The sequence below is a fragment of the Myotis brandtii genome, unplaced genomic scaffold (genome assembly GCF_000412655.1).
Source record: "Myotis brandtii unplaced genomic scaffold, ASM41265v1 scaffold871, whole genome shotgun sequence".
In the NCBI taxonomy this organism is placed as follows: Eukaryota; Metazoa; Chordata; class Mammalia; order Chiroptera; family Vespertilionidae; genus Myotis; species Myotis brandtii.
The window spans coordinates 649397-676059 of record NW_005371555.1 but is presented as its reverse complement, the minus strand read 5'-3'; the positions used below and the strand labels follow the sequence as shown (position 1 = coordinate 676059).

The 26663-nt window shown below is 41.2% G+C and overlaps 1 protein-coding gene across 3 annotated transcripts in view; it reads left to right on the top strand.

Moving 5' to 3' along the window:
• The window catches only part of TEK (TEK tyrosine kinase, endothelial), a 108828-nt gene that overhangs the window by 20535 nt on the left and 61630 nt on the right, over positions 1 to 26663 (top strand). For 2 of the 3 annotated variants that reach the window (XM_005884899.2, XM_014532293.1), the window contains exon 2: positions 22352 to 22663. In XM_005884899.2, the coding sequence (XP_005884961.1) occupies positions 22352 to 22663 (312 nt within the window). Of the gene's footprint in view, positions 1 to 4191; positions 4228 to 22351; positions 22664 to 26663 lie in introns of those variants that run through there. The other variant, XM_014532294.1, reaches the window with a different exon arrangement.

Sequence of the window (26663 nt, the reverse complement as noted above, 5' to 3'; positions counted from 1 at the left end):
TATCTGACAAGAAAAATAGGTATAATTTTGATTCATTAACACCAGAGGGCTATTGTTGTGTTGGCTGTTGTCATTTTTTAATTTGACAATCTAAGGGAAAAGCAGTCAGTGCCCCTGACACAAAAGTCAGATATTGCATGTTTTAGAAATTCTTTTGAATTAATTTTTGTACATAGGGACATGTTATAATCCAGTTTCATTCTTCTGCATGCGGCTTTCCAGTTTCCCAGCACCATTTAAGTAAAAATAGTCTTATCTTTGCTCCTTTGTCAAACATCTGCCCATATACATGTGGTTTTATATCTGGGCTCTCTATTCTGTCCCCCTGAACTGTGTGTCTGTTTCTCTGCCAATACCATGCTGTTTTGATTACCATAGCTCTGTAGTATAATTTGAAATTCAGGTAGCATGATACCTCCAGATTTTTTATTTTTTCTCAAGATTGCTTTGACTCTTCAGGGTCTTTTGTGGTTTCATACAAATCTGATGATTCTATTTCTTTAAAAAATGACATAGAGAGCATTATGCTAAGCAAAATAAGCCAGTCAGAGAAAGATACATATCACATGACCTCACTTATTTGTGGAATTTAATGAAACATAAACTGATGAACAAAAATAGAGCCAGAGACAGAGAAGCATCGAACAGACCATCAAACTTCAAAGGGAAGACAGGAGAGGGTAGAGGGGCGGGTAAGAGATCAACCAAAGGACTTATATGCATGCATATAAGCATAACCAATGGACATAGACACTAGGGGCGAGAGTGGCCAGGGAGAGGTCAATGGGGAAAAAAGAGACATATATAATACTATATGTAATACTTTAAACAATAAAGAATTAAAAAAAGACATTGGTATTTTGAAGGAGATTGCATTAAATTTGTATATTTCTTTGGGTAATATAATTTTAACTATGTTGATTCTTCCAATCCTTGAACATGGTATATTTTTCCATTCTGTTATTTCTTTTTGAATCTCTTTTAATAATGCTTTGTAGTTTTCAGTATATAGGTCTTTCGTAGTCTTTGTTAAGTTTATTCGTAGGTATTTTATTCTTTTGGTTGCAATTGCAAAAGGAATTTTTTTCCATTTCTTTTTTTGACGTTTTATTGATATTATACAGGAAGGCAATGGATTTTTGTACATTGGTTTTGTATCCTGCAACTGGACTGTATTTGTTTATTGTTTCTAGTAAGGCTGTCCTCAGGTTATGTCAGACTTGACACATCATTTCATGGTTACATCGCCATCTCCCACTTACAGTATTTATTAAAGTTCCGTCATTTCGACATACGTACATATGTGCTTTATGTATTTTATTATTTATCTACCACAAGTAAAGGTCAGGAATTGTTATCTTTCTTTTAAATTTTTTTACTGTTTCATTTTATTACTGCTGTGTATGTGCTCCATGTGAGTGACGTAGGTGCTTATGTAGGTGGGTTTCGACTTATGAAGAAAATTGCGTTACGTCACACCATAGGAATGGATCTCTGACGTAACCTGAGGACCTACTGTAGTTTTTTGGTGGAGTCTGTAGGTTTTTCTATATACAGAATCATGTCGCAAAGAGTGATAGTTTTACTTCTTTCTTTCCTATTTGGCTGCCTTTTATTTCTTTTTCTTGCCTTAATTCAAAATGGATCAAAGATCTAAATGTAATTCCCAAAACAATAAGTTACATAGAGGAAAACACAGATACAAAACTTGTATCTATGGAACTTGGTCATAGAAAACATTTTATGAACTTGACCCTAGAGGCAAGGGAAGTAAAGGCAAAAAGAAATGAATGGGATTATATTAAACTAAAAAGCTTCTGCACAGCAAAATAAATTGACAACAAAACAAAGAGGCAGCCAACCAAATAGGAGATGATATTTGCAAACAGTAGCTCTGACAAAGGTTTAGTTTCCAAAATATATAAAGAACTCATAAAATGCATCACCAAAAAAACAAACAACTCAATCAAAAAATGGGCAGAAGACCTGAACAGACATCTCTCCCAAGAAAACATACAAATAGCCAATAGACATATGAAAAAATATTCAATCTCACAAGAAATTAGGGAAATTCAAATCAAAACTACAATGAGCTACCACCTCACACCTGTTAGAATCACTCTTATTAACAAGAAGAGTAATGACAAGTGTTGAAGAGGCTATGGAGGAAGGGGAATGCTCATTCACTGCTGGTGGATTTAGACTGGTACAACCACTATGGAAAACAGTCTGGCGATGCCTCAAAAAATTAGGAATAGAGCTACCATACGATCCGGCAATCCCACTCCTGGGTATATACCCCCCCAAAAATTGAAAATATGCATTCTCAAAGACATGTGCACCCCTATGTTCATTGTAGCATTCACAGTGGCCAAGACATGGAAACAACCAAAGTGTCCTGCGATAGAGGACTGGATAAAGAAGATGTAGTGCATCTTGACTTTGGGTGGTGGGCACCTGGTGCAATTTACAAATCTTGTAACATAGAAACCCACACCTGAAACCTGTATGATCATATTAATGTCACCCCAATAAATTTAATTTAAATAATAAAATCAAAAATTAAAAAAAGAAAAGAAATTCTTGTGGCACACAGGTTGAAAATTGCTGCCGTAGACTATAAATGTGTGTCACCCTGAGAGGGAAACTGCCAATTAAAACTTCACAGCCCCTCCTAGAAGTCAAGTCTATCTGAAGACCTGACAGGCTAAGAGATTGAAGCTTTAGCAACACAGCCCAGAGCGCCCGGCCTTAGAGGGAACACACCTCTGAGCTTTCAGAAACACGCATGCCGACTGGGCTCATTTCTTGCCCATGTTTGTGTTGCTTCTCTGGGCTCTTATAACATGAAACAAAGGGACAGGAAGCGTGTGAAAGAAACGTTTAAAAGGACCCTGGTCCTGCTGCACCATTATTGTGCTGGGCAGTGTTCATTATTAGTTCGCTCTCTGGACCTCATTTTCTATGGGTCTGATGAAAATTCTACAAGAATGTCAGCATTTCTCTGTGATAAACTCTGCACACAGGGTCACATCTCAGGACAGGCTAGTTGTGATGATTGTATAGGGGAGCAACCCCTTTTTCTCTTCATGAGTCTCAGATCTTTAGGGAATTATAAATCATCATCATCACTGTTTATTGACTATTCTATTTGCCCCACACTCTCGACACATCATTCATAAAATTCACAAAATATTTTTTCATATGACTGTAGATCTATACATTAATCCATCTCAGGGAAATGCTTAGAGGTTGGTATTATCCCCTCCACTTTCCGGATGGCCAGGCTGAGGCACCGAAGGCTAAGTAACCTGTTGGGGCCCTGTATTACATAGATAATGCGTGGCAGGCCTGGGATGTAGACCCCGGTGACTTGGTTCCCCAGCCCCTGGCCACACACTGCATCTGCTGCTTCTCACTAAGCTTGCTGGCCTTCCAGGGTGCAATCTGGTCTGGGACAGGCACAGCCCCAGCCGGGCACCTGCAGACTCCGATGCTTGGACACATCGCCACGATGAAAGGCGCTACTGTAAACCCAAAGCTCAGTGTGCACAGCACAAGCCGCTTGCTTCCCTTCCCAAGAATTCAATTTTTCAATGTTTATCTTTTTATTCTGTGTGTACAATATCGCCAACCAGAGATAGCCACTGTTAACATTTTCCAGATAAGATTGAATTTGCTATCCCTCCCTGTGGAATTCTAATGTCCTCCTCCAGGTTTCCCCTGGGAATTCCTGGGGCACTCACATTCTCACGGGTCCGACCCACACTGAGTGCTGACCGAAGTTTTGATTTTATTCAACTTAGACACTCCCTTGCTCACTCCTGCCTGTGTGGTCTCTGTTAACTCGGCGTCAACCTAGACATTCAGCTCAGCCTTTGACGTCAATTAAAAATGAGAATGATACCAATATCTCTACACACAGACAGGCCCACAGGCACAGATAGACACAAAGACACAATCGTAAACACAGAGACACACAGATTTTTTGCAAGCCTAACACACTGAGCAGGTGAGTTGAGACAAGATGGGGTCTATGCTGTGGCAATGCAAACTTCACGTTGAGTATTAGTGACGTCTGTTTGTTCAAGTGGCAGCTTTCTCTGTCTCGCTGGCTTCCCCTGGGATCATTATTAAGTAAAATAATGGTTAGGTTACTTTAACATAAGTGCTGCCGTACTGCAACAGTCAGTCTGACACCCGAGATGGCTTCTAAGTGACTAGCAGGTATGTAGTGTATCCAGTGTGGATATGTTGGACAAAGAGACAGTTCACGTCCAGGTGGGCTGGAATGGGATAGCGTGAGATTTCCTCACACTACTCAGAGTAGCACACAATCTAATACTTAAGAATTGTTTATTTCTGGGATTTTCCACTTAATATTTTCAGACCATGGTTAATCATGAGTAACTGAAATCATGGAAAGCAAAACCATCGGTTGGGGTTGGGGTGGGGCAGTGGGCTACTGTACTTGATCTGGTTCTCACCCAAAGCAACATGGATCTACTCCAGGGCTGGAGCAAAACCTAGCTGTTACATTTGTGGATAAATGATATAATTCCACATGATCCTTTATGGGTGATTAAAAGGATTGTCAACAGTAGTTTTGTCTAGCTTGGCCGGTGTGGCTCAGTGGTTGAGCATCGACCCATGAACTAGGAGGTCACAGTTCGATTCCAGGTCAGGGCACATGCCCAGGCTGCAGGCTCAATCCCTGGTAGGGGTCCTGTGGGAGGCAGCAGTCGATTCTCTCTCATCATTGATCTTTCTCACTTTCTCTCTCCCTTCCTCTCTCTGAAATCAATAAAAAATTAAAAATATAGTAATTTTGTCTATACACAATTTTTACCTTACCCTCTGATTTTTAAAACCCTGACTCCTATTAAATACATTGCTCCATTGGGTATGCTAAATTTTAGTATTGTATGAATGATTGGGGGGGGGGAATTATGTGTTAAGATATAACGTTATACAGTAGGTCCTCGAGTTACATCGGAGATCCATTCCTATGGCGCAACGTAACGTGATTTTTGCTGTAAGTCGGAACCCACCTACATAAGCACCTACGTCACTCACATGGAGCACATACACAGCAGTAATGAAGTAAAACAGTAAAAAAAATGTAAAAGAAAGATAACAATTCCTGACCTTTACTTGTGGTAGATAAATAATAAAAAACATAAAGCACATATGTACATACGTCAAAATGACGGAACTTTTTTTTAAATAAATAAATGAGAGATGGCGACGTAACCACAAAACGATGTACTTTGAGTCCGACGTAACCTGAGGACTGCCTGTATATACACCTAAAAGATACATACATACATACATATTACATAGATAATATATAATATGTATAATCTTATTAAATTCTGTTTGATTTTTAGTCTACATCATTCAAATTTGAGAGAGGTATGATGATATCCCTAACAACTATTGTGCTTCCTCAAATTCTTTTTGCTTTAACCAATCTTACAAATATATTTGATTCTGTGATTGGAGCACAATGATGCATAACCACTATTCTTTCATGTGGAATTAATTTTCTATTAACAGAATTGATCGGCTTTGTTCCATTTCATGACTTCTATCCTGAATTCCACTTTGTCTGAAATCAATATTATCACTTTTGTCTTCTTTTTCTTCATTCTTTTTTCTTTTTACTTCTTGATAAATTCTTTGCCCATATCTTTGTTTCTTAAGATTTTGTTTGAAGTCTCTTATAAGCATTAACTTGGAAGGTTTAATTTTTTTCTGTATTTGTTAATAGGTGATTTTAAACATTTATCTTTAAATCATAAATAATATGTTTAAACTTCTCATACTGTTTTATGCTTTGATTTAAGAAAAAAATGTTCCTGCTGCTTCCTTTTAGTTTTTAATTTTTTCCTGCCTTTTGCTTACTTGGCTTATATTTTTATATTTATCTTTTCTATTTTTTTATGTATATATCCTGTTTTTTTATTTTATTAAAATAAGTAAATAAAGGTTACCCTTATGTTGTTTTTTTTAAACCAACATATTCACCTCCTGAGTATATGTTTTTTTTAATTTTATTAATTTTAAAGAGAGAGGAAGGGGGAGAGAGAGACAGACAGACAGACATTGATGTGAGAGAGACAACATTGATTAATCGCCTTCTGTACACACAACCTGGGTATATGCCCTCCAGCTAACTGAGCCACCTGGCCAGGGCTATCCTTATGTTTTTTAAAACACTCTTTAACCTATACTTCTCTGATTATAATAATAAATAGTGAAATCATATTTTGAATATCCATGTACCAGTGAGGAACTCAGCACATGTTAACTTTCTCCCATTCTTCCTTAGCTTTCTAAGTCTTTGCTACCTTACTATAGAATATGAGATCCAAGTTACATTTTACAGAACATATTTTTCAATAAGAGAAATTGTTGACATTAAAATATTTTAATAATTAAAATTCATTTTTTTCCTGTGCAATTCCTTTGGTCTTTGTGGTTATTAGATGCTGACGGGAGACTGATTGGCACAGTAGTTACAGTTTCTCATTTGTTTTGTTTTCAGTGGGAAGTTGGGAGAGGCTATCCTAAAGATGTGAGTCAGATGACAATTTAAATCTGAGACACCGACTTCAGTGTTAAGAGGATATATTTGCATTTCATGATGTTACTTCAGTATGACCTCACATTTGATATATCTTAAAGTCCTTTGTTTTCTTTAATTCAAAAACAAGTGTAGCCCTAGCTGGTTTGGCTCAGTGGATAGTGCATTGGCCTGTGGACCAAAAGGTTCTGGGTTAGATTCTGGTCAAGGGCATGTAACTCAGTTGCAGGCTTCTCCCTGGCCTGGGCCCTGGTCAGGGCTCATGCAGGAGGCAACCAATCGATGTGTTTCTCTCACATTGAGGTTTCATTCTGTCTTTCCCCCTCTCTTCCTCTCTCTCTACAAAATCAATGGAAAAAATATCCTTGGGTGAGGATAAAAAACCAAAAACAATAAAAAAACAAATGTAGTGGGTTTGAATTTTCAGTATGACAGACTGCAAATCTGAGTTGTGCAAATGTGAATTTATTTTTGAATTGTGCAAAATAATTAAACACAAATTCCTATTACCGTTGAGATTTGAGCTGAATCTTGGAAGATATTTAACTCGGACAGATAAACACATACAGTATAAGGAAGAGCGGCCTCGGCAGAGGGACCACGTCAGCAATGCCAGGGAAGGAAAGCCTGCGTAGAGCTGTGTAGAGCTAAAGAAACTACGGACACTAACATTCTGCAGTTGTTCAAGTGAGAGAAAATGAGGGCGTGAAAAGGAGTTGAATGTAACGGTACGGAACTAAAATGGGCAGAATATGGGGATAAATAGTGAGGGAGAGGGAGTTGTTGACAATAACTCGGAGATTTTAACCTTCTGTTATTGAAAAGGTGAAGGTTTGCCGTAACCGGTTTGGCTCAGTGGATAGAGCGTCGGCCTGCGGACTGAAAGGTCCCAGGTTCGATTCCGGTCAAGGGCATGTACCTTGGTTGCGGGCACATCCCCAGTAGGAGGTGTGCAGGAGGCGGCTGATCGATGTTTCTAACTCTCTATCTCTCTCCCTTCCTCTCTGTAAAATCAATAAAAAAAAAGGGTGAAGGTTTAAGAGATGAGAAAGGGATGATTAAGAGACGATGCTGAGTGCACTCTAGACAGACAGCATTTGAGATGTTTATGTAGGTGTCCAGTGGGCATTTTTATAACGCGTGCTTATGGCTGGGAAGAGGGTGGAACTAGAGACCCAGATTTGAAACAGGTGATAACTGAAGTCCTGGGAGTTGGTGAGATCACTGGGAAAGCGGAAATGGGGTCTTCCGTAGTACTGGTCAGGCCATAGTCACTGGGCTAAAGCCACGGCCGCTTGCTGAGTTTTGGCAAGGAGGGTGGGTGGGAAATTGGATCCAAGAGAAAGCTGCTATTTTAGATTCATGGTGTTACACATCGAGGACTCATGCATTGCTAGTGGGATGACCAGAGTCCTAAGGTAAATGGATACCCAGTGAAACAATGCACACAGAGGACCGACCGTGCCAGCTCTCGGTCAGGGAAAAGGAAGAGCTACGACGAATTTGAACACTGTCCCGGATGTTTTACATTTAAGGTCTCATTTAGTCATCACCGTTGCTTATTTTGTCTCAATCAGTTTCCTCATCTGTGATACGGAGATAGAAATGACTAATTCATATGGTTGTTGTGAGATTAAATAAAATAATGCATGTAAAGTATCTGGAAGGTGGTAGGTATTAATAAGTTGTAGCTATTATATGACTACTAAAAATTTTATTCATGTGTAAATGACACTGATACTGCAAAACAGAACTAGCAAATACTTGTTGGTAGTGATTTGCAAACGGTGCTTCTTTATAGAAACAGCAGCTTTAGGGAGGTACCCAAGGGACTGCTTCAGGGTTGGGAGAGTAGGTACAGAGCTGGGCTCCCATCTGCCTGGCAAGCCACAGAAGGTGTGGTTTTATCTATTTTAGTTATCAGACATCAGTACATATGTTACTTACATAAGGGGATCAACTAGAAAATGAGCATTGCTTGAAACGAGCATAGATCTGAAGGCGCAGGGGAAGGAGCAGTTATCAAACCCAAATAGGGCAGTGACAGGAGAGGACTACCACCAACCCGTGGCTCCTGTAGATGGCACAGCAGGGAGGGGGCTAGGAGAATAAAAACCCTGACCACACCCTCCTCACACCTTATCTCCCGGGGCGTCTATTAGCTGAACCCGAGTGGACATGGACAGCCTCCCTGGACCCCAGGGCTGGGTAGAGGAGTTTGGAGAGCTAGGCTAGAGAGGGGTACATCTCATCAAAATGTAGAGGAAAACCCAAGAATAGCCTGGCCTTGAAACTGAGACTGTGCGGCTGTTAAATCTGTGTACTAAATTTGACTTCAAAGTGGACCTGGCCCCTGCCCAGACTGTCTCAAACATTGACTGAAATTGCCTCCTGGCTTTCATGTGTTTGGACTGCTTTCCCTCATGTGATGGCCCAGACAGGCACTGTTTCCTTGCTGCCGATGAGTCTGAGTAAATCTTACACTGACTACTCGGGATGATAAAGGAGCAGTTGCTCTCATAAGCCCCTGGAGTGATAAACTGCCCAGCAGCTGCTGTGTGTAGGATCACGGCCGGTTCCGCTGCCATACCTTTTAGGTACCACATCTCTGCAGTCCAGTCCGTCGGACACAGCGCCCTGACCTGTGGCACCTGGGAGGCTTCTCAGGGTATGTGAGAGTGAGCCAGTTGAATGAACATGGACATAGAAGCGTCTGAGGAGGACAGTGTGAGAAGGAGGATAGCTCCTGCAGACATTCTGAGGACGCTTCCTCAGGAAAAGCTCCCAACATGTTGGGAATGAGGTCATTGCCACTGGAATGAGTGTGGGGCCTGGCAAGGGCCCAAAGGGATTACAGTCATGATGGCACTCAGGGTTTCTCAAGAACCCTTTCCTAACGAGGACACATGGATTAGCTCCTCTTAGGACATTCAGGTCTGCAGTTTGATGGGGGAAACTGACATAAGGTGTAGTTGGAATTCCACCTGCCAAATGTATCTGTACTTTGGAACTAAGTATACAGAAGTTTTTTAAACACAGGGGAGAGAATATGGCCAGACAATTGTTTTCCAAATGGGTGGTTTCTAATCATGGAAATAGAGCACATGAGGTCTGGAGGACAACAGGTTCCAGAATTGTGCATAAGGAATTGATATGAGGCTGGAGGGCCCCTGAGGCATCTTCTGCTACAAAATTAAGAGTGTAATCCCAGTGGTGAGTCAGAGGGGCTGATGCTTCTGAGCAGCTACTGTCCTATTTCAAAGCAAAGAGCAGCAAAGTGTAAGAACTGTGTTTTTATAGACAACTAGAGGCCCGGTGCATGAATTTGTGCATGGGTGGAGTCCTTTGGCTTGGCTGGCAATTGAGGCCTATGGTAGGGCTGGCCAGCTGTGGGGAGCAACCCTGGGAGGTTGGCCGGCTGACCCTGCAGCCGATCCGGGCCATTGGGGGGCCTGCCGGCCAGGGGGAGGAACTATGAGAGGTTGGCCTGCTGACCCCTGATGATCAGGGCTGATGGGGGGGAAAATGGTGGGGGGAGGGGGGGGGGCCATGGGAGGTTGGCTGTGGGAGTGCACTGCCCCTTGGTGGTGAGTGTGCATCATAGCGACTGGTCAACCAGTTGTTCTGGTAATTCGGTCATAACGGTCGCTTGGGCTTTTATATATATAGATGATGACAATGTGAGGAAGGGTTCTGGCCCAGTGACACATGCGTCAGGGATGGGGCAGGATGGGGGTCAGCTTTGGGGTAGGTACGAGGTCCCCTTGAGGGTCAGCTGGCAAAGGACTGTGGAGCAAGGGCTTATGATCATCTCCGAGGAACCCTTAACCCCCAAGACTGCCGGCCTTCCACCACACTGCTGTGAAACTGCTCTTCCAGAGTCAGCGCATGTGCAGGGGCAGGTTTCCTGTGGAGGTCAGTCCTGAAAGAGAGGGGCAGGAATCAAAGGACCTTGGAAGGAAACAGGGAATCTCCCTTACCTGGAGGTGGGCCTGTTTCCTGCCCATGTGGGTTTGAAGTGTGAGGGCGGGTAGGCACAGAGCAGGACACAAAGCCATCGGCAGTTCTTCCTTCTGTGGGTGCCTTAGCTCCAGGATGACTTCAGAACCACCCGTCCTCTGGGGCTGATGCAGACCACTGTCACACAGATTCACTTCATCCAACTGGCTCCATGCTGAGGTCATTCAAATAGTGCTTCACACACAAGTCCATGACTTAGATGTTATTCCCCCATTTTACAGATGAGGAAAGGGAGACAGAACTTCAAGACCAAAGCTCTTAACTACGCCACTGTTGCCTTGATGGCACCAGGGGATTCGTAATTCACAAAATAGTCACCTGGGCTTAAGGTATATTACTTTCAATGACTGTTGAATTCTTCCAGTTCAACTTAAGCATAGTGACCATATGCACAGTCTATCAGACATGGTGCTTGGAGCTGAGGAGTTGAAGATGAACAAGGCCGAGCCTTTTCTCCAGGGAGCTCCCTGTCTAGGGAAAGAGATGGACATGTTAATCATTAATTAGAATGCTGCCATTAGATGGATTAGTTGTATATGCTGTTCTAAAATTTAAAATCTGTATTTTAAAATTACAAAAGAAATCCAATACTAGGTCTGTAGAGCAATAAGTGAACATCACAGTTTTCCTCATCCATCCCGATGCCTAAGCCTGGCAATGTCATTAGCCAGAGGTACCACTGAGATCGGGTTGGTGTGCTGTAGTGGTAACTCATGTGGTTTTAATTAGGATTTTCCTAGTGGCTAATGATGTTGATCATTTTTCTGTGTGCTTATTTGCCATCTATATATGTATCTCTGGTGAACTGTCTCAACTCTTTTGTACATTTAAAATAATTGAGTTGTTTTTCTTACTGTTGAGTTTTGAAGGTTTTTTTTATATTTGCAGAATACAAGTTACTCATCACATATGTGATTTGAAAATATTTACTCCCAGTCTGTAGTTTGTATTTTAATTTTAACAGTGTCTTTCATAGATCAAGGTTTTAAATTTTGATAAAATATAATTTACCAATATTTTTTCTTTATGTACACTTTGATGTCATAGGTGAGAACCGCAACATTATGAAAACTGTTCTCTTATATTCCAAAAGTTTTATATTTTTACATTTTACGTGATTGATTTTCAGTTAATTTTTGTATAAGGTAGGAGGTTTTAGTTCAGGATTCATTTTGCTTTTGCATATGAGGTCCAATTGTTCCAATATCACTTGCAGAAAAGACCAACTTTCTTCACTCAATTGTTGGAAGGTATGTTCTTGATATGAATTGGTGTAACATCAGTAATAATTTATTTGTTAGAAGAATGGGTTTGAAAAAGTCTGCCTAAATTAGAACCTCAGTTCTGTTAATAATTATCTATGTGACAATGCCCAAGTGTTCAACCTCTCTTTGCCTTGGTAGTTGTTGTACCTATTCCATAAGGTTGTTATGAGGATTGAGTGAGTTATTATGTGTAACACACTTGAGGCAGTGCCCTATGTATAATAAGTGATGGATAGGGTTGACTTTTATGTAACTTCATAATTACTGTAGATATTGCAAACATGTCCTGTAAATGCATCTCCAACAAATATCGTGAACATTTGTTTTCAATCTACTACAGTTGGCCATTTGTATTTCTTCCTCTGTGAATTGCCACTAACAATTTATTTATAAAATTTATTTATAGCTTATACAGAGTAACTCTAAGTTTTACAAATAGCAATTTGGCTATTTTACCAAATGTTTTACCTATCTGCCAGCACTAGATATTATGACCCTCTCTATTTTTGCCAATTTGATAGACAAATACTGAGATGTCTATTTAATTTGTATTTTTGGATTTGTAGGTAGGTTAATTACCTTTTCATATGCTTACTAATATATCAGTTAGCTTTTTCTTTTTTTTTAATCCTCACTTGATATTTTTTCCATTGATTTTCAGAGAGAATGGAAGAGAGAGGGAAAGACAGATGAAACATCGATGTGAGAGAGACACATCGATTGGTTGCCTCCTGCATGCTCCCCAACCACGGCTGGGGCCAGGGAGGAGCCTGCAACTGAGGTACATGCCCTTGACCAGAATCAAACCCGGGACCCTTTGCTCCATGGGCCGATGCTCTATCCACTGAGCCAAACCAGCTGGGGCTATCAGTTAGCTTTTGCTTAGTAACAAATCATCCCCAAACAATGGTAAAACAACAAACATATATTATATCTTATGGTTTTGTAGCTCAGCTGAAAGTTCTTTGGTCCAGCCTAGATTGGCTGATCTATGTGGTCAGCTCATGGCTAGGCTGGAGCTGGATGGTCTAGTATGGGTTACTCACACATCTGACAGTTGGCCTGTTGGACCTCAGCTGGAATGGCTGTGTCTACTCCATGTGGTCTCTCATCCTCTGTATTGCAGGCTTTTCTCGTGGTGGTTTCAGGATTCCATAGAACAGCAAGAAAGGGCAAATCCAGTGGGAAAGCACTTTTAAAGCCCCCATTTGTGGCACATTTGCTAATGTTTCATTAATAAAGGATAGTCTAATGGCCAAGCCTAGCTTCAAAAGGTGGAGCAGTAAAGTCATGTACTCAATGAAATAAAATGCAAACTATTGTAACCATTCTCCCTCTCCCCCATCCACAGCAGTTGAGTATTTTTGTTTCTTCCTCTGTGAATTCCATGGATCTATTGATTTATATAATTTATTTATATATTATCTATGTTAACTCTTTAAGTTTTACATATAACAGTATTTTCCCACTTGGTTGTTTAACTTCATTGATATAATCTTTCGCTATGTAGAAGTTTGGGGCATTTTTTTATTGTGAAATTTGTCAGTGTTTTCCTTTATGGCTTGAGTATATTCATACCTTTGGGTGACCACACTATAAGCTTCTTGAAGGCAGAAGCCATATTTTATTTTATTCTTCACCCAAAGAATGCAGCATGTAGCCCACTTTATAGTACTTATGAAACAATTACTGAATCAATTAATTCACTGAAGGCCAGCTTAATTGCTCACTCATTTATTTATGTTTATTCATTCATCATTATTCATTGAAAACCTGTTATCTGCCAGGCATTGTGCTAATTGTTAGAGATACAATAATGGGCAAAAGGCAAAATTGATTTCTCTCATGGTGCTTAGAATGAAGGCTAGTGGGTAGTAATGGAACTTAACATCAGTGAGTCATGGGCTCAAATTCCATCTTTCTACTGTGTGACCTTGGACTTATTACTGAACACCTCTGAATTTCAGGGTTTTTTTTTAACCCATAAAATGGAATATAAATACATTCAAGTGGACAATGTTTGTAATAATATATACCATCTACTATGGTATATATTACATAGTATATAACATACCATGTTAGCTTTCTTCCCTTCATGGTATACTCTGAGGCCCTCTAGGAAGGCTAGCCCCCTTCCTTTGTCACGCTCCTCTTAGCAACTATCATGATCCTGAACTTCTTCCATCATGGACTCACTTCTTTGGTTTGCTCTTCTAATAGTTCTCAGTGGATTGTCACTTTAAGCTATTCTTAGTTTTCATGCAAGCAAATCAATCAGATTGCCTTCTCTGTTGCGAGGTGAAGATCAGGACCCGGGAGTTAAAGAAGTTGTCTGATTCTGTCTGGGATGTAGACATTTGGTTGTCGGAGTGTGTGTGCACATCTTTGGGAAGCGTAAGGGCAGCTGGGAACTTGGCAGGTGACTAAATCAGGAGAAGAGCCCAGAAAGAGGAGGTGGCCTGGCTCCACATACAGCTTCCTCTCACACCTGGTACATATTCTGACCCTGGAGGAACATGGTCCAATTAGAGAGCACCCCTCTCCGGGTGAAATGGGCAGGAAAGCTTAGAAGGCAGCAATGTAAGGCTTGGGGGGACTTGTGACTTCATTTCTGGACATTCCCCACTGGAGGAACATGGTCCAATTAGAGAGCACCCCTCTCCCTGGTAAAATGGGCAGGAAAGCTTAGAAGGCAGCAGTGTAAGGCTTGGGGAGACTTGTGACTTCATTTCTGGACATTCCCCATCTCTGTCTTGTACCCTTTTCAGCTTTTCGGTTGCCTCTCCTCAGTGTCTTTCCTTCCTTGCCCCAGTTGCTATCAAGCTCCAGGATTCTTCAGGAACTATCCTGCCATATTTGTAAATATTCCAAATTCCCTCACATTACAAATTTTTTCCATTTATACTGCTCCCCTGGGGTGACGGAAAGGGCTTGGGAGAGAAATCGGCACTTGAACACTGGCTTTGCCACCATCTTCTGTGTGACCATTGACCAGTCTCTTTCCTATGGCCTCCATTTGCCCTCTATAAAGTGTGAGCAATCTCTAAGAACCCTTCCAGTTTAAATAGTCCCTGATCTGATGGTACCATGCTGCCTCCAGTCCCACCTCCTCACAGAATGGAGTATGCATATAAGGGTACATGTGTGCTTTATATTTAGTGAGGTCCCACTGTGTGGACCTTCTGTCTATTTCCTTGAAATAAAAAGTTTCCTGCCAACTGACCAGAACTAATTCTAACTAGAACATGTGTTATTTATCCTGGATGGAAAATTTCTGGTGTTCGGAGGTGGGGAGAGGATGCCATTTCCTCCAGCACACAGACGGTCCTAGTTGGCTGGGAGGCAGGGATGGGAAATGGGCATGTTCTTTGGGCAAACTGGCTTGGCACAACTCCTGGGCGAGAACAGTTTGTTGCTAGAGAGACACAGCCTATTCACATCACGGATGTCCTTGTTTAACTCCAAACTCCTAACTATGCAATCAGAAGTTAGCAACTTCCTTTAGTTATTTCCAATATTGTGCATTTTGGTATCATCTTGTTAATTGCCCAGTATCTTCTTGGAAGGAAACTTGAGGATGAAGTTATTGCTCAGAGACTTACTACATACATAAAAGGACCAGGGCCCTAACCGGTTTGGCTCAGTGGATGGAGCATCGGCCTGCGGACTGAAGGGTCCCAGGTTCGATTCCAGTCAAGGGCATGTACCTTGGTTGCGGGCACATCCCCAGTGGGGGGTGTGCAGGAGGCAGCTGATCGATGTTTCTAACTCTCTATCCCTCTCTCTTCCTCTCTGTAAAAAGTCAATAAAATATATTTTTTTAAAAAAAGGACCAGGGAGAACAGCCACAACAACATAAAGATTGAAGCTTTGAGAGTATGCCTGGGGACTGGGTTTCTTCAGGGGAGACAAGAAGGCAGAGAAGAGGCTAAAAATATTCTAACATAGGGTTGACCTACAGAAATGGCTCCCGTAGTTCTTAGGATCCAATAAAAAGAAATTACTGCCAACTTTAGGGTAAAATTAAGAAAGAATATTCTAGAAGGGAGTCCTATTAGACACTTAATCATTTTCAAAACGCTTCTCAGTAGTACTTCTTGGAGGAGGACTTTTCTGACCATCTCCTCACAGGCCTTTCTCTCTGCCTGGGTAACTCCAACTCTCCTGCAGGCCAGATGTCACTTCCTCAGGGAGACTTATCTGACCCACAAACCCTTTGCCCACTCCAACCAAGTCTGATTAAGTTCACCGTTATGTTATTCCACAGCACCTTGGAATTCTCTCTCATGGGGCCTGTTATGGTTCCAGTGTTTTATTTATTTATGTGCTTAGTTTTCCATGTGTGTCTTTCACATGTGCCTGTAAGCTACATGAAGGATGAGATCATATCTGTTTTATTCAGTGCTCTGTCTCCAGGGCCAAGAGCAGTACCTACCACATGGGAGGTAGTCAATATACCTGTTTAGTAAAGGGATGAAAGGACCTATAAACGACTTAATGAGAGTTGTTGTTCTTTTTTAATTAAAGAGAATTTTCCTTTTGGACCGTATAAGCAAACAACTAAACTAAATCCAAATAATTCCACACAATATTTGGGGTTGTCTTTGCTTCTTTGGCTCATTACTTAGGGGTTTGGTTGCAGAAATACTTTTGGCTAAGACCCTTTCAGTTTCTTGCACAACCCTTGATTTCAAAAATACTTTTGGCCAAGGTAGTGTTCATTTAAAATATTTAAAACGTAAAGATATCTACTGCTATTATAAAGGTGGAGTGACCAAGAATACCCTTTAAAACATTTTAAACGTAGTCAATATCTGACTTCCAAGAAACCATACAGGCAGTTGTTCTGAAGACCTGTGACCTTATTCCAAAAACATAGCATTGAAACTCCACACAACACTACAGTTCTCAGTCGATAAGAAGCCCAATGAAATAGCCTCACTATGCGATATTTAACTTGCTTTTTCCTCTTAGCCTGCCAGCACTTTGAAGAGCAGGAAGCTGGGTTCATCAGAGCTTGACTACCTGCAGCAGTCCTGAACTTGAATGTGGGAAGAGAAGGCTGATTGCAATAAGCACGTTGTGCTGCAGTGAAATGTAGTTTCACTGATATTTATATTCATCCGTTCGTGTTTTTCATCTGTAAAAAAAAAGTAGTTAAAAGTGATAACCTTGGAGGTCTTATATGTTGTTATTTAAGCAAAATAATTTTTCCCTAAATGAAAACAATGTGAAGTCCAAATGTAAAAAAGAGATGGAAGTTGAGCAGCTCAGAGAGCGTGTGCATGTGGGTGCCCGGAATCTGCTTTTCATTTCACCTCCACCATTCTAAAATACTCTTTCGAAAATGAGAAATAACTCCTTGAAAAATATAAATGCAAATACAAGATTGAAACACTATTTTGAATGCACAACAATGTGATTTAGTAAGAAAATATTACTGTAAAGATTAGATGCTGATCACAAAAGAAATATAATTAACAAAACGGCATTTTAGGGTATTGTTATGCCTCAATTGTGATGAACAATCATTTGTTAACTTGGCAAATGCCGTGCCACCAGGGCAAGTATTTCCTTGTAAACAAGGCACATCTCATGCAAAGTATTGGAAAGTGTTTGCAGGATCATTGCTAAGGAAAAATATTATGAATCCCAAAAACATATAAGATGTATGAAATTCAATATGCATCTTACTTTTACTTATAGCAAACTCTTAGCCTTGATGATAGACATGAAAATTGAACTAATCAATGGATTTTATCAGAACCCTTCAGACTATGGCTGTGATGAAACAAGTCAGTGAGACTGGAGAGAATAATGCTGTCATGCAAGAAAAGGTATTAGGCACAGGGACTGATACTGGTGTGAGCCCAGGAGGGATCTGTCTTTGGCAATTATTCTTAGGAAACTGTCCCTAATAGCAGATTCTTTATGTGGCACCTGCCATGCAATTGCAGTCATAGAACTCTTTTAAGAAGCCACAGGCCATAGCTACACCCATTGCAATAGGGCCTCTATTTTCTTTAAAAGGTGGAATGTGGCCACCCTCCTTTTTAACCCATGTTTTAAAATTTTTTCAACATTGTGGAATGACATCACATTTCTTATTATTAGTCCAAAGAAGAGAGAAAGAGAAAATGCATTATTTGGATGCAATCTAAGGAGATTTGGAGCGGATGTAGGGATAAATGTTGAGAGACATATATTTCTGTGGCTCTTGATTTCCTTCCAGGTGTGCCTTTAAAAACAATTATATATATATATAATTTCAGAGAGGAAGGGAGAGGGAGAAAGAGGTAGAAACATCAATGGTGAGAGAGAATCATTGATTGGCTGCCTTCTGTATGTCCCTTATTGGGGATTGAGCCCACAACCCGGGCATGTGCCCTTGACTGGAATCGAACCCGGGATCCTTCAGTCTGCAGGCCAATGCTCTATCCACTGAGGCAAACCAGCTAGGTCTAAGTGTGCCTTTTTAAGTGATGGGCAATGATGTTTACATTTTACATTTAATTTTTATGTGTAGGTAATATTAAAATGGTTCAAAAGCCAGCATACATATGTATACAGTGGAAAGCCTTCCTCCCATCATTGTCCCCCAGCTGCCCAGTTCTCTCCTAAAGGATCACCCTTGTTCTTAGTTTTATGTATCACCTTCCAGAAATTATTTAGGCATATACATGTGCAAATATGGATTCTTATTTTAGGAAAACTAAGTTGATGAGTTTTAGATCTGCCCTAGGAATCTGGTAAGGATTTCTTCTCATATCCACAGCTCACATACAAAATCTTTTTGGTATTTTATTGAAAACGGCATTACAAAGGACAGAGGACTCACTGGTGGAAGGGGACTTCCTATAACTGGCATAAGGATAATCAAGTGTTGTCAAATCCAGACTCGTGAATGCACAATTTCCCTAGCACAGGAAGTAAAAGGAGAGAACTAGGAGGAGCAAGAGGAAAACGAAACCAGATCAATACCTAGAAACAATCGACAGATGAAGTGTGGTTGTCTTTTCAAATCAACGGCTTGTTCTATTATTTCCTAAAGTCATTAAATAAACCATGGCCAGTGCCAATGCAGTTCAATGAGTTCAGAGCAGATCCCTTGGTTTTGGCAAGTCACTCAGCTGGCCCTAGAAATGGGGCTGGTAAAACCCGAGCTGAGAGAATCAGTGTTTCCTTCCTCTTGATGACTCTCTCTGGGAGCATGCCTGGAATGAGTGAGTGTAGAAGGTGAGGCGGTGAGCACACGGAAGCAGGGCTAGATGTGCATGTGGAAAAGGAGCTATGCTCTGGCATTATTTTGGCAGGCTGTAATTCTGTGAGGTGTCCTAGCTCATTCTCTCTTACACGTTTTTCTTATAACTTCTGTTCTCTCTCTTAGGATCTTAAGGTTACCAATGAGGTTGGAAGCAAGCTAGGTGCTTCAGAGTCAGGCTTGGAATCCCATTCATTCTATTCAAGGTTTCTTTCCTCAATCCCATGTATTGAGTTAACAGTCCAAGAAATGAAACTCTTATAAATTCTTCCTAATTAATCAGATAAAAGTGAACTCCCAGTAGACTCATCCTCAAAACCTCACTGCATACATCAAACATTGGCAATTGCCATGAAAACAAATTGTATGAGGACTTCATAGCAGGCACAATGCTTGGCATAAGTTGGCATTCCAAAAAGGTCTGGAAAATGAATTCCAGTGAGCTCAAATGCTCACCAACTATTGATCACCTTTCTATTATATTTTATAAAAACTGTAACATTTGCTTTTCCCCCTATAAACTTATCAATTATCAAAACAGTCTTTTGAATATGGGCAAGCAAGTCCATTTAGATTCAGGAGAGCATTTAAAAATATACATTTTTATTGATTTCAAGGAGGAAGGAAGAGGGGAAGAGAGATAGAAACATCAACAATGAGAAAGAATCATTGATTGGCTTTTGCCTACATGCCCTCTACGGGGGATCGAGCCTGCAACCTGGGCATGCACACTTGAGCAGAATTGTACACAGGACCCTTCAGTCCACAGGCTGGTGTTCTATCCACTGAGCCAAATTGGCTAGGGCAGCATTTTCATTTTTAACCTCATTATTCTAGAAGTGAGAGCCAAGTGAATAGGTAGACATGAATCAGACAGGTCTGGAGTAAAATTTGTCCATTCATCCACCCACCCATCCATCCACCTAACAAATACATCTAAGTTATCTATATGCTGAGACTAAGCAGGATATTCCTATATAAATCAATGTGAACAAAACAGCTTCAATACTCATCTTCATGAATTTTACCATCTAGGAGAAGAGAAAGTAAATGAAATATTCACACATTATGGTAATCTTTATGAAACAAACAAAAAGCTGAATTAGAGGCTAATGGGATGAGAATGTGAAGATGTTATAGATGAGGCAGATAGAGAAGCCATCTATGAGAAAGGCACTTAAGCTGAGACCCAAATGCTGGCATAAGTTAGCCATGCAGAGTACAGAATAGTATTCTAGGCACGGGGATCAGCATGTACAAAGACTTTGAGGCAGGAAGGGGTATGGTGTATCCAAGAATTTCAGCTCTGACTTCAACAGCTGGAGAAGATAGAATAAGCTACTCAATTTTTTGAGGCTTTATTTCTTCATATTTACTAATAAGGTAATGGTACATATTTGACAGGGTTGTTGAGAAAATTTAATGGGCTAACACAGCGGTTCTCAACCTGTGGGTCGCGACCCCTTTGGGGGTCGAACGACCCTTTCACAGGTTATGAAGTAGCAACAAAAGTAATTTTATGGTTGGGGGTCACCACAACATGAGGAACTGTATTAAAGGGTCGCGGCATTAGGGAGGTTGAGAACCACTGGGCTAAACTGTACCTTACTTGAATCACTTTACAAGGTACACAAAGGTCTCTGAGACTCCAGTTGGTCCTCATCACCCAATGTGCTTGACCTCCTATTCATGCAGTTTTGGGAATCAACCATCACTGGAGCCAGAGAACATCCCCCATCCCTGGTATTTCCATGTTCTCCAACAAGAGGAGAGAATAGGCACAGATTCTATTTGTTCATCTTAGAAATGCTAGAAATCAAAGCAGGAGGGAGGGGGATAGAGAAAGTGAAATGATGTGCTTCATCATTCATAGGATAAAATTTGAAGGTCACGTTTTTACATTTGGGAAGCTTTGAGTTTTGAGACTAGGTGTTTAGGAAACAGAATAAAGAAAACTGAAATAATGGTCATTGCGTCCCATCTACAATAGACACTGTGCTGGGCAAGTTATGGACTTTCTCTCATTTAATCTTCACAAGGATCCTACAAGATAGGTCTTTGTGGCCTTGTTTAAAAATGGCACAGCCTGGCTAGTGTGGCTCAGCGGTTGAGAGTCAACCTATGAACCAGGAGGTCAAGGTTCCACACCAGGTCAGGGCACATGCCCAGGTTGCAGGCTCGATCCCAGTAGGGGACATGCAGGAGGCAGCCAAGCAATGATTCTCTCTCATTATTAATGTTTCTATCTTTCTCTCCCTCTCCCTTCCTCTCTGAAATCAATAAAAGTATAAAAATGACACAAATGAACCTCAGAGGGAAATGAAAATTTCACTCAGTCCCTGTCTTATCTTTGGAATTTAATGTGGAATTGGGCAATTCTTTGGTAGTGATGAGAATCTTAAAGTGAGCATACAGTGTACAGGGATGGGAAAAGTAGATTTATAGTTATTCATGTGGAAAATAATACAATAATAAATAAATTAATAATACAAGAATAAAGTCTGTGTTTTGTGTATTCACAACTGTAAACCTACTTGTATATAGTTGATATATTTCTTTAGAAAACTTTGTTATTATGGCAGTACCACATTATCATTAATTAATAATTAATGATAATAATTATAATTAATGACAATAATGCCATTATCATGACTTTATCTCAACTCAACAGCATTGATTGGGTACCTCACTCATGTCTCAGGCACTACAATGGGTAGAGAGATATATAGTGCAGAACTTGTTTTGGAGAATGGAATAAACTGACAGTTCATTGCAGCTCGGGTGTGCAGTGGTGCAGGAGTGGTTAGCAGGGCTGAGGTGATGCCATGCTAAAGAGTTTTGGATTCTGTCCTATGGCAGACAGGCACCTGATCAGAGTAGCATTTTAGAAGGACTACTCACATGGCTATTTTTATTATATATATATATGTATTTTTTGCTGATAGTATTACAGATATCTCCCATTTCCCCCCCTTCCCAGGCCCTACTTACGCCCCCAGGTCTTCACTACCCTATTGCCCTTGTCCATGAGCTATGCATATAAGTATATAAGTTCTTTGGTTTATCTCTTCTCATCCCCCCAACCGCACATCGAGGTATGTCAGTCTGGAACAGACCCACATGGCTACTTTTAGACACGGCTTTGTAAGCAGCAGTTTATCCTGTGGGCCATGTTAATAACCTTCCTCTTACATTATGCTCCCTCTTTCCTTCTAGGCACAGTGGACGGTGCCATGGACCTGATCTTGATCAATTCCCTACCTCTTGTGTCTGACGCTGAAACATCCCTCACCTGCATCGCCTCTGGATGGCGCCCCCATGAGCCCCTCACCATAGGAAGAGACTTTGAAGCCTTAATGAACCAGCACCAGGATCCACTGGAAGTTACTCAAGATGTGAGCAGAGAATGGGCGAAAACTGTCATTTGGAAGAGAGAGAAGGCTAGTAAAATCAATGGTGCTTACTTCTGTGAAGGGCGGGTTCGAGGAGAGGCAATAAAGATACGCACCATGAAGATGCGCCAACAAGGTAAGATGTCCCTTAGTTGTGGGCACGTGAGACCCACTGAGACACAAACACACCTTTTGTGTTGGCAGCTGCTCACTCAGGGGCTGGTATGAGCTGCCTGGGCATAGCTTCAGGACCTTGTCGGCCTTTTTCCAAACATTGCTATCTCTAGTACACCAAGCATTAGAGAGAAACGAGACAGTCCAGGCCAACTTCCTCACATTCAACCCCATTCACTAGACATTGTGCATAAGATGAAGTGAAATATATGTTCTACAAAGGGATTCGCAGCCCTATGGAAAAATGAGCATGTTACATGCATGTAATGTAAAAGTCACAGCAATGAGGACAGCTGTGCACTGCCAGACGGTTGGCTATTTTGATCTTTCTCATTGACTTTTTTACTTGATTCTTTATTTTATTTATTTTTGCTTTCCCTTAAATAGTCTTAACAGAAGCTAATGTTTTCAGGGGGGAAAGATGGTAGAGATAAAAAAAAAACTGAAAATGGAAACATCTATCAAAAACGGAACCTAATTGGCTATGGGTGTGTTGGTTATCTACTGCCACAGGGATGCTGGGCAACACAACCACAGGCCACAGAGGCATGCGACCATAAGCACTTATTGCTTGTGGGTGTGATTAGGTGGCTCTGCTGATCTTGACTGGATTTTCTCACACATATGGATGTTTTCTGGCTGGCAGCTCATTAGGCTGGCCTTGGTTGGGCCAGCTTGACTCTGTTCCACATGCGTATGAACTTAGACATGGTCTCATGGGCATAGCAAAAGTGCAAGAGAACAAGTGGAAACCTAGAGTCAGTATTATTCATTCTCAATTCTGCCTCATTTTATTGCTCCAAGCTGAGCCTAAATCAGATGGGAGGGCACTACCCAGTGACATGGTGAAGAGTTGTGGCTACACAGAGGGATGAAGAACTGGGCCTTTTTTGCAGGCTGCCATTCTTGGAAAAAGACGAGGACTTAATTTTAGAAGTGGAGTGCCCAGGCCCAGCTCACAGCACACCAGGACTATGAAGGAAGATATTGAGAGCCTTCTGCAAGGGAGGCTGCGCCTCACAAGGCAGTGATGTGATGGAGCCTTTCTCCTGATAGAAGTGGGTCCTAAGCTCAGTCTTTAGGGCAGCCGGCCACACGGATAGCAGTTGGGAGGCGATGGTGCTGTAACACTCTTGAATGATTCTGTTCTGCCCTAAGGCTCCCAGGACCAGACAGGCAGCTAGACTCCTGCATTTCTAACAAGGTCTCAGGTGAGAAGATTCTCCTGGGAGAGACCACACTTTGAAGGGTACAGTAGGAGCCCAGCTGGGGTTCACCTGATAACATTGCTTTGACTTTGCTAATGGTGGTAATTAAAAGATTTGAAGGCAGTAAGCTCATTCTAAGGTCAAACATGATAAAACCATTATTCATTACAAATGATGGAAAAGGTTTCTTAGCAAAACTGTTATGTTCCCCTTTGACTGACACCAGGGCGAGTGGGAAAAGTGCACAGCAGACATTCCCAGGAATGCAGCTCCCGGTGAGGGAAGAGAGGTTGAACAAAGGGATGTGAGGTGTGCCAAAGCTAGCAAGGTGAAAAGTCACCTCTATTATGTTTCACATGTGACATTTGGGATTCCACTTGGATAAAGAGTTATGTCCTTCTGCTGATATTCTCACACTCTGAATGAAGACAATCTGAGACTCGTGCCCTAAAGGGTTCACAGGAATGAAATGTGAAGTGCCACCGTGCCCTTTCTGGGTGTCCTGGGATTGTCCTTGCCAGTGTGTAAATAAGAACCTGTAGAGCATGTTAGACCAGAACAATAGGAGTCAAAAGCCAACTGTAATGGTCCCTCCAAACAGAGTCCAGGTCAGCACAGATAGAGAGGGCACATTCAGCTAAATGAGGCGCCAGCAGGCTTGGATAGTGAGAAACAGCTGAGAGAAGATGGTTTTTAGATTCATATTCACCTGAGTGTTAATTCATTCTCCAACTCTTACTAGCTGTGTGGGCTTAGGCAACATATTTAACCGCTCTAAGTCTCATGTTCCATCATCTGTGGAATAGTCATAACAATATCTTCAAAATTGTTTTTTAAGTTTTAAATAAGGTGGTATATGCAAGAAGCCAGTTCCATGAGTGCACTTAAAATAAGATATGATGCCCTAGCCGGTTTGGCTCAGTGGCTAGAGCATCAGCCTGTGGACTGAAGGGTCCCGGGTTCAATTCCGGTCAAGGGCACATGCCTGGGTTGTGGGCTTGATCCCTAGTAGCCCCGTGCAGGAGGCAGCCGATCAATGATTCTCTCTCATCATTGATGTTTCCATCTCTCTTTCCTTCTCCCTTCCTCTCTAAAATCAATAAAAATATAATTTTTAAAAAATTAAAATGAGATCTGAGTTGCACAGTGGATGTGTTCTAAAAAGCTTGTCTAAAGGAGACATTGCAGAGTGCTTTACATAGTAATGACAGCAGCAGTCTGTAAATGGTGGGAATGGATTTGATGCCAAGTGATCGGATTTCAGAGCCGGTATTTCTGGCCACCGCACTACCCTTTGTGTATCACTCTCAGTGTCCACCTCTCTCTCTCCCTCATCCTGAGCACTTGTATTATGAAGTACAACCACTCCAACAGAAACTCTACAGAACAACGCAGGGCACAGCGTAGGCAGGGGTGGGCAAACTTTTTGACTCGAGGGCCACAATGGGTTCTTAAACTGGACCAGAGGGCCGGAACAAAAGCATGGATGGAGTGTTTGTGTGAACTAATATAAATTCAAAGTAAACATCATTACATAAAAGGGTACGGTCTTTTTTTTTTTTTAGTTTTATTCATTTCAAATGGGCCGGATCCGGCCCGCGGGCCGTAGTTTGCCCACGGCTGGAGAGGTACAGGAGTGGATGTCACCATACGTGGGTTTGAGCTCAGCTCTGCAACTGAGTGATATGACCCAGGGCAAGTTACTTAATTGAAATAATAGTTTCCTCATTTGAAAAAAAAATGAGGATAGAGACTGAACCACATACACTCAAGAGTCAAATGAGATCATCAATGTTATCTGGCTCACAGTAAATGTTCAATAATTATCATCATTATGGTTCCTTGGGATAAGCAGTAATTTAGTGGGGCTATTAATTTTCCCACTTGTGAAAATTTTTAATATCATCTACTTAACATAATTGTGGAGGTTTATATAAAATAGAAAAATAGGCAGTACTTTCCTGTATTTTAGTAATAACAGTTCAGGCTGTTGAACTGATTCTGTTTCTTTTGTTGACCACCCAACAGCTGAAATATGATGTGAGGAAAGTGATATCCTTCATAGTGAATCAGGAAAACCTCCAAAACTCTGTCTTCATGACACTATCAATTCCCTGGTACAACATCGTGGGAACCGCAAGTGCCTGCCCAGGGACACAGCAGGGTAGCATAAACACCGATACAGTCCTGCCTGCTGCTGACTCCTGCATCTGGGAGGAAGTGGAAAATCCATTTGAGATGTGCCAAAACACGGCTTAAATTGGCTCTCATACTCCAAATGGCCAACCTGTTTTTATCAATGGCATCATCCGAAAAAGTCAAAAGCAGTTTATTCAGACCTTGCTGGCGATTTCATTTGGGAGTGGGGAGATAGATATGAAGTTTGAGACATTTTCACAAGCAAACGTCTGTTTGGGTGTTCCATTGGAAGAAACACGGGTGATTTTTCTCCTTATTTTCATTTGAGAAATAGCTGGATTTAAGGACATCAAACTTTCCACACAAGATTTGTGAAGTTGAAAGAGGTGAGCCATTTTTATCTAAATAACCCAAATGAACATGTTGAAAGCATAAGGGAAGTAGGAAGATTTGAAATCAGATTCATTTATTTATTCTTTCATTCCACAAGTATTCTTCAGCCTCTATTTGTGCCACACACGGGGGATGCAATGATGTTAACACTTCCCAAGTACTTACTATTTTATACATTGCTGTAAAATCTAGTCTTTACCAAATGCTTATCTCATGAGGACT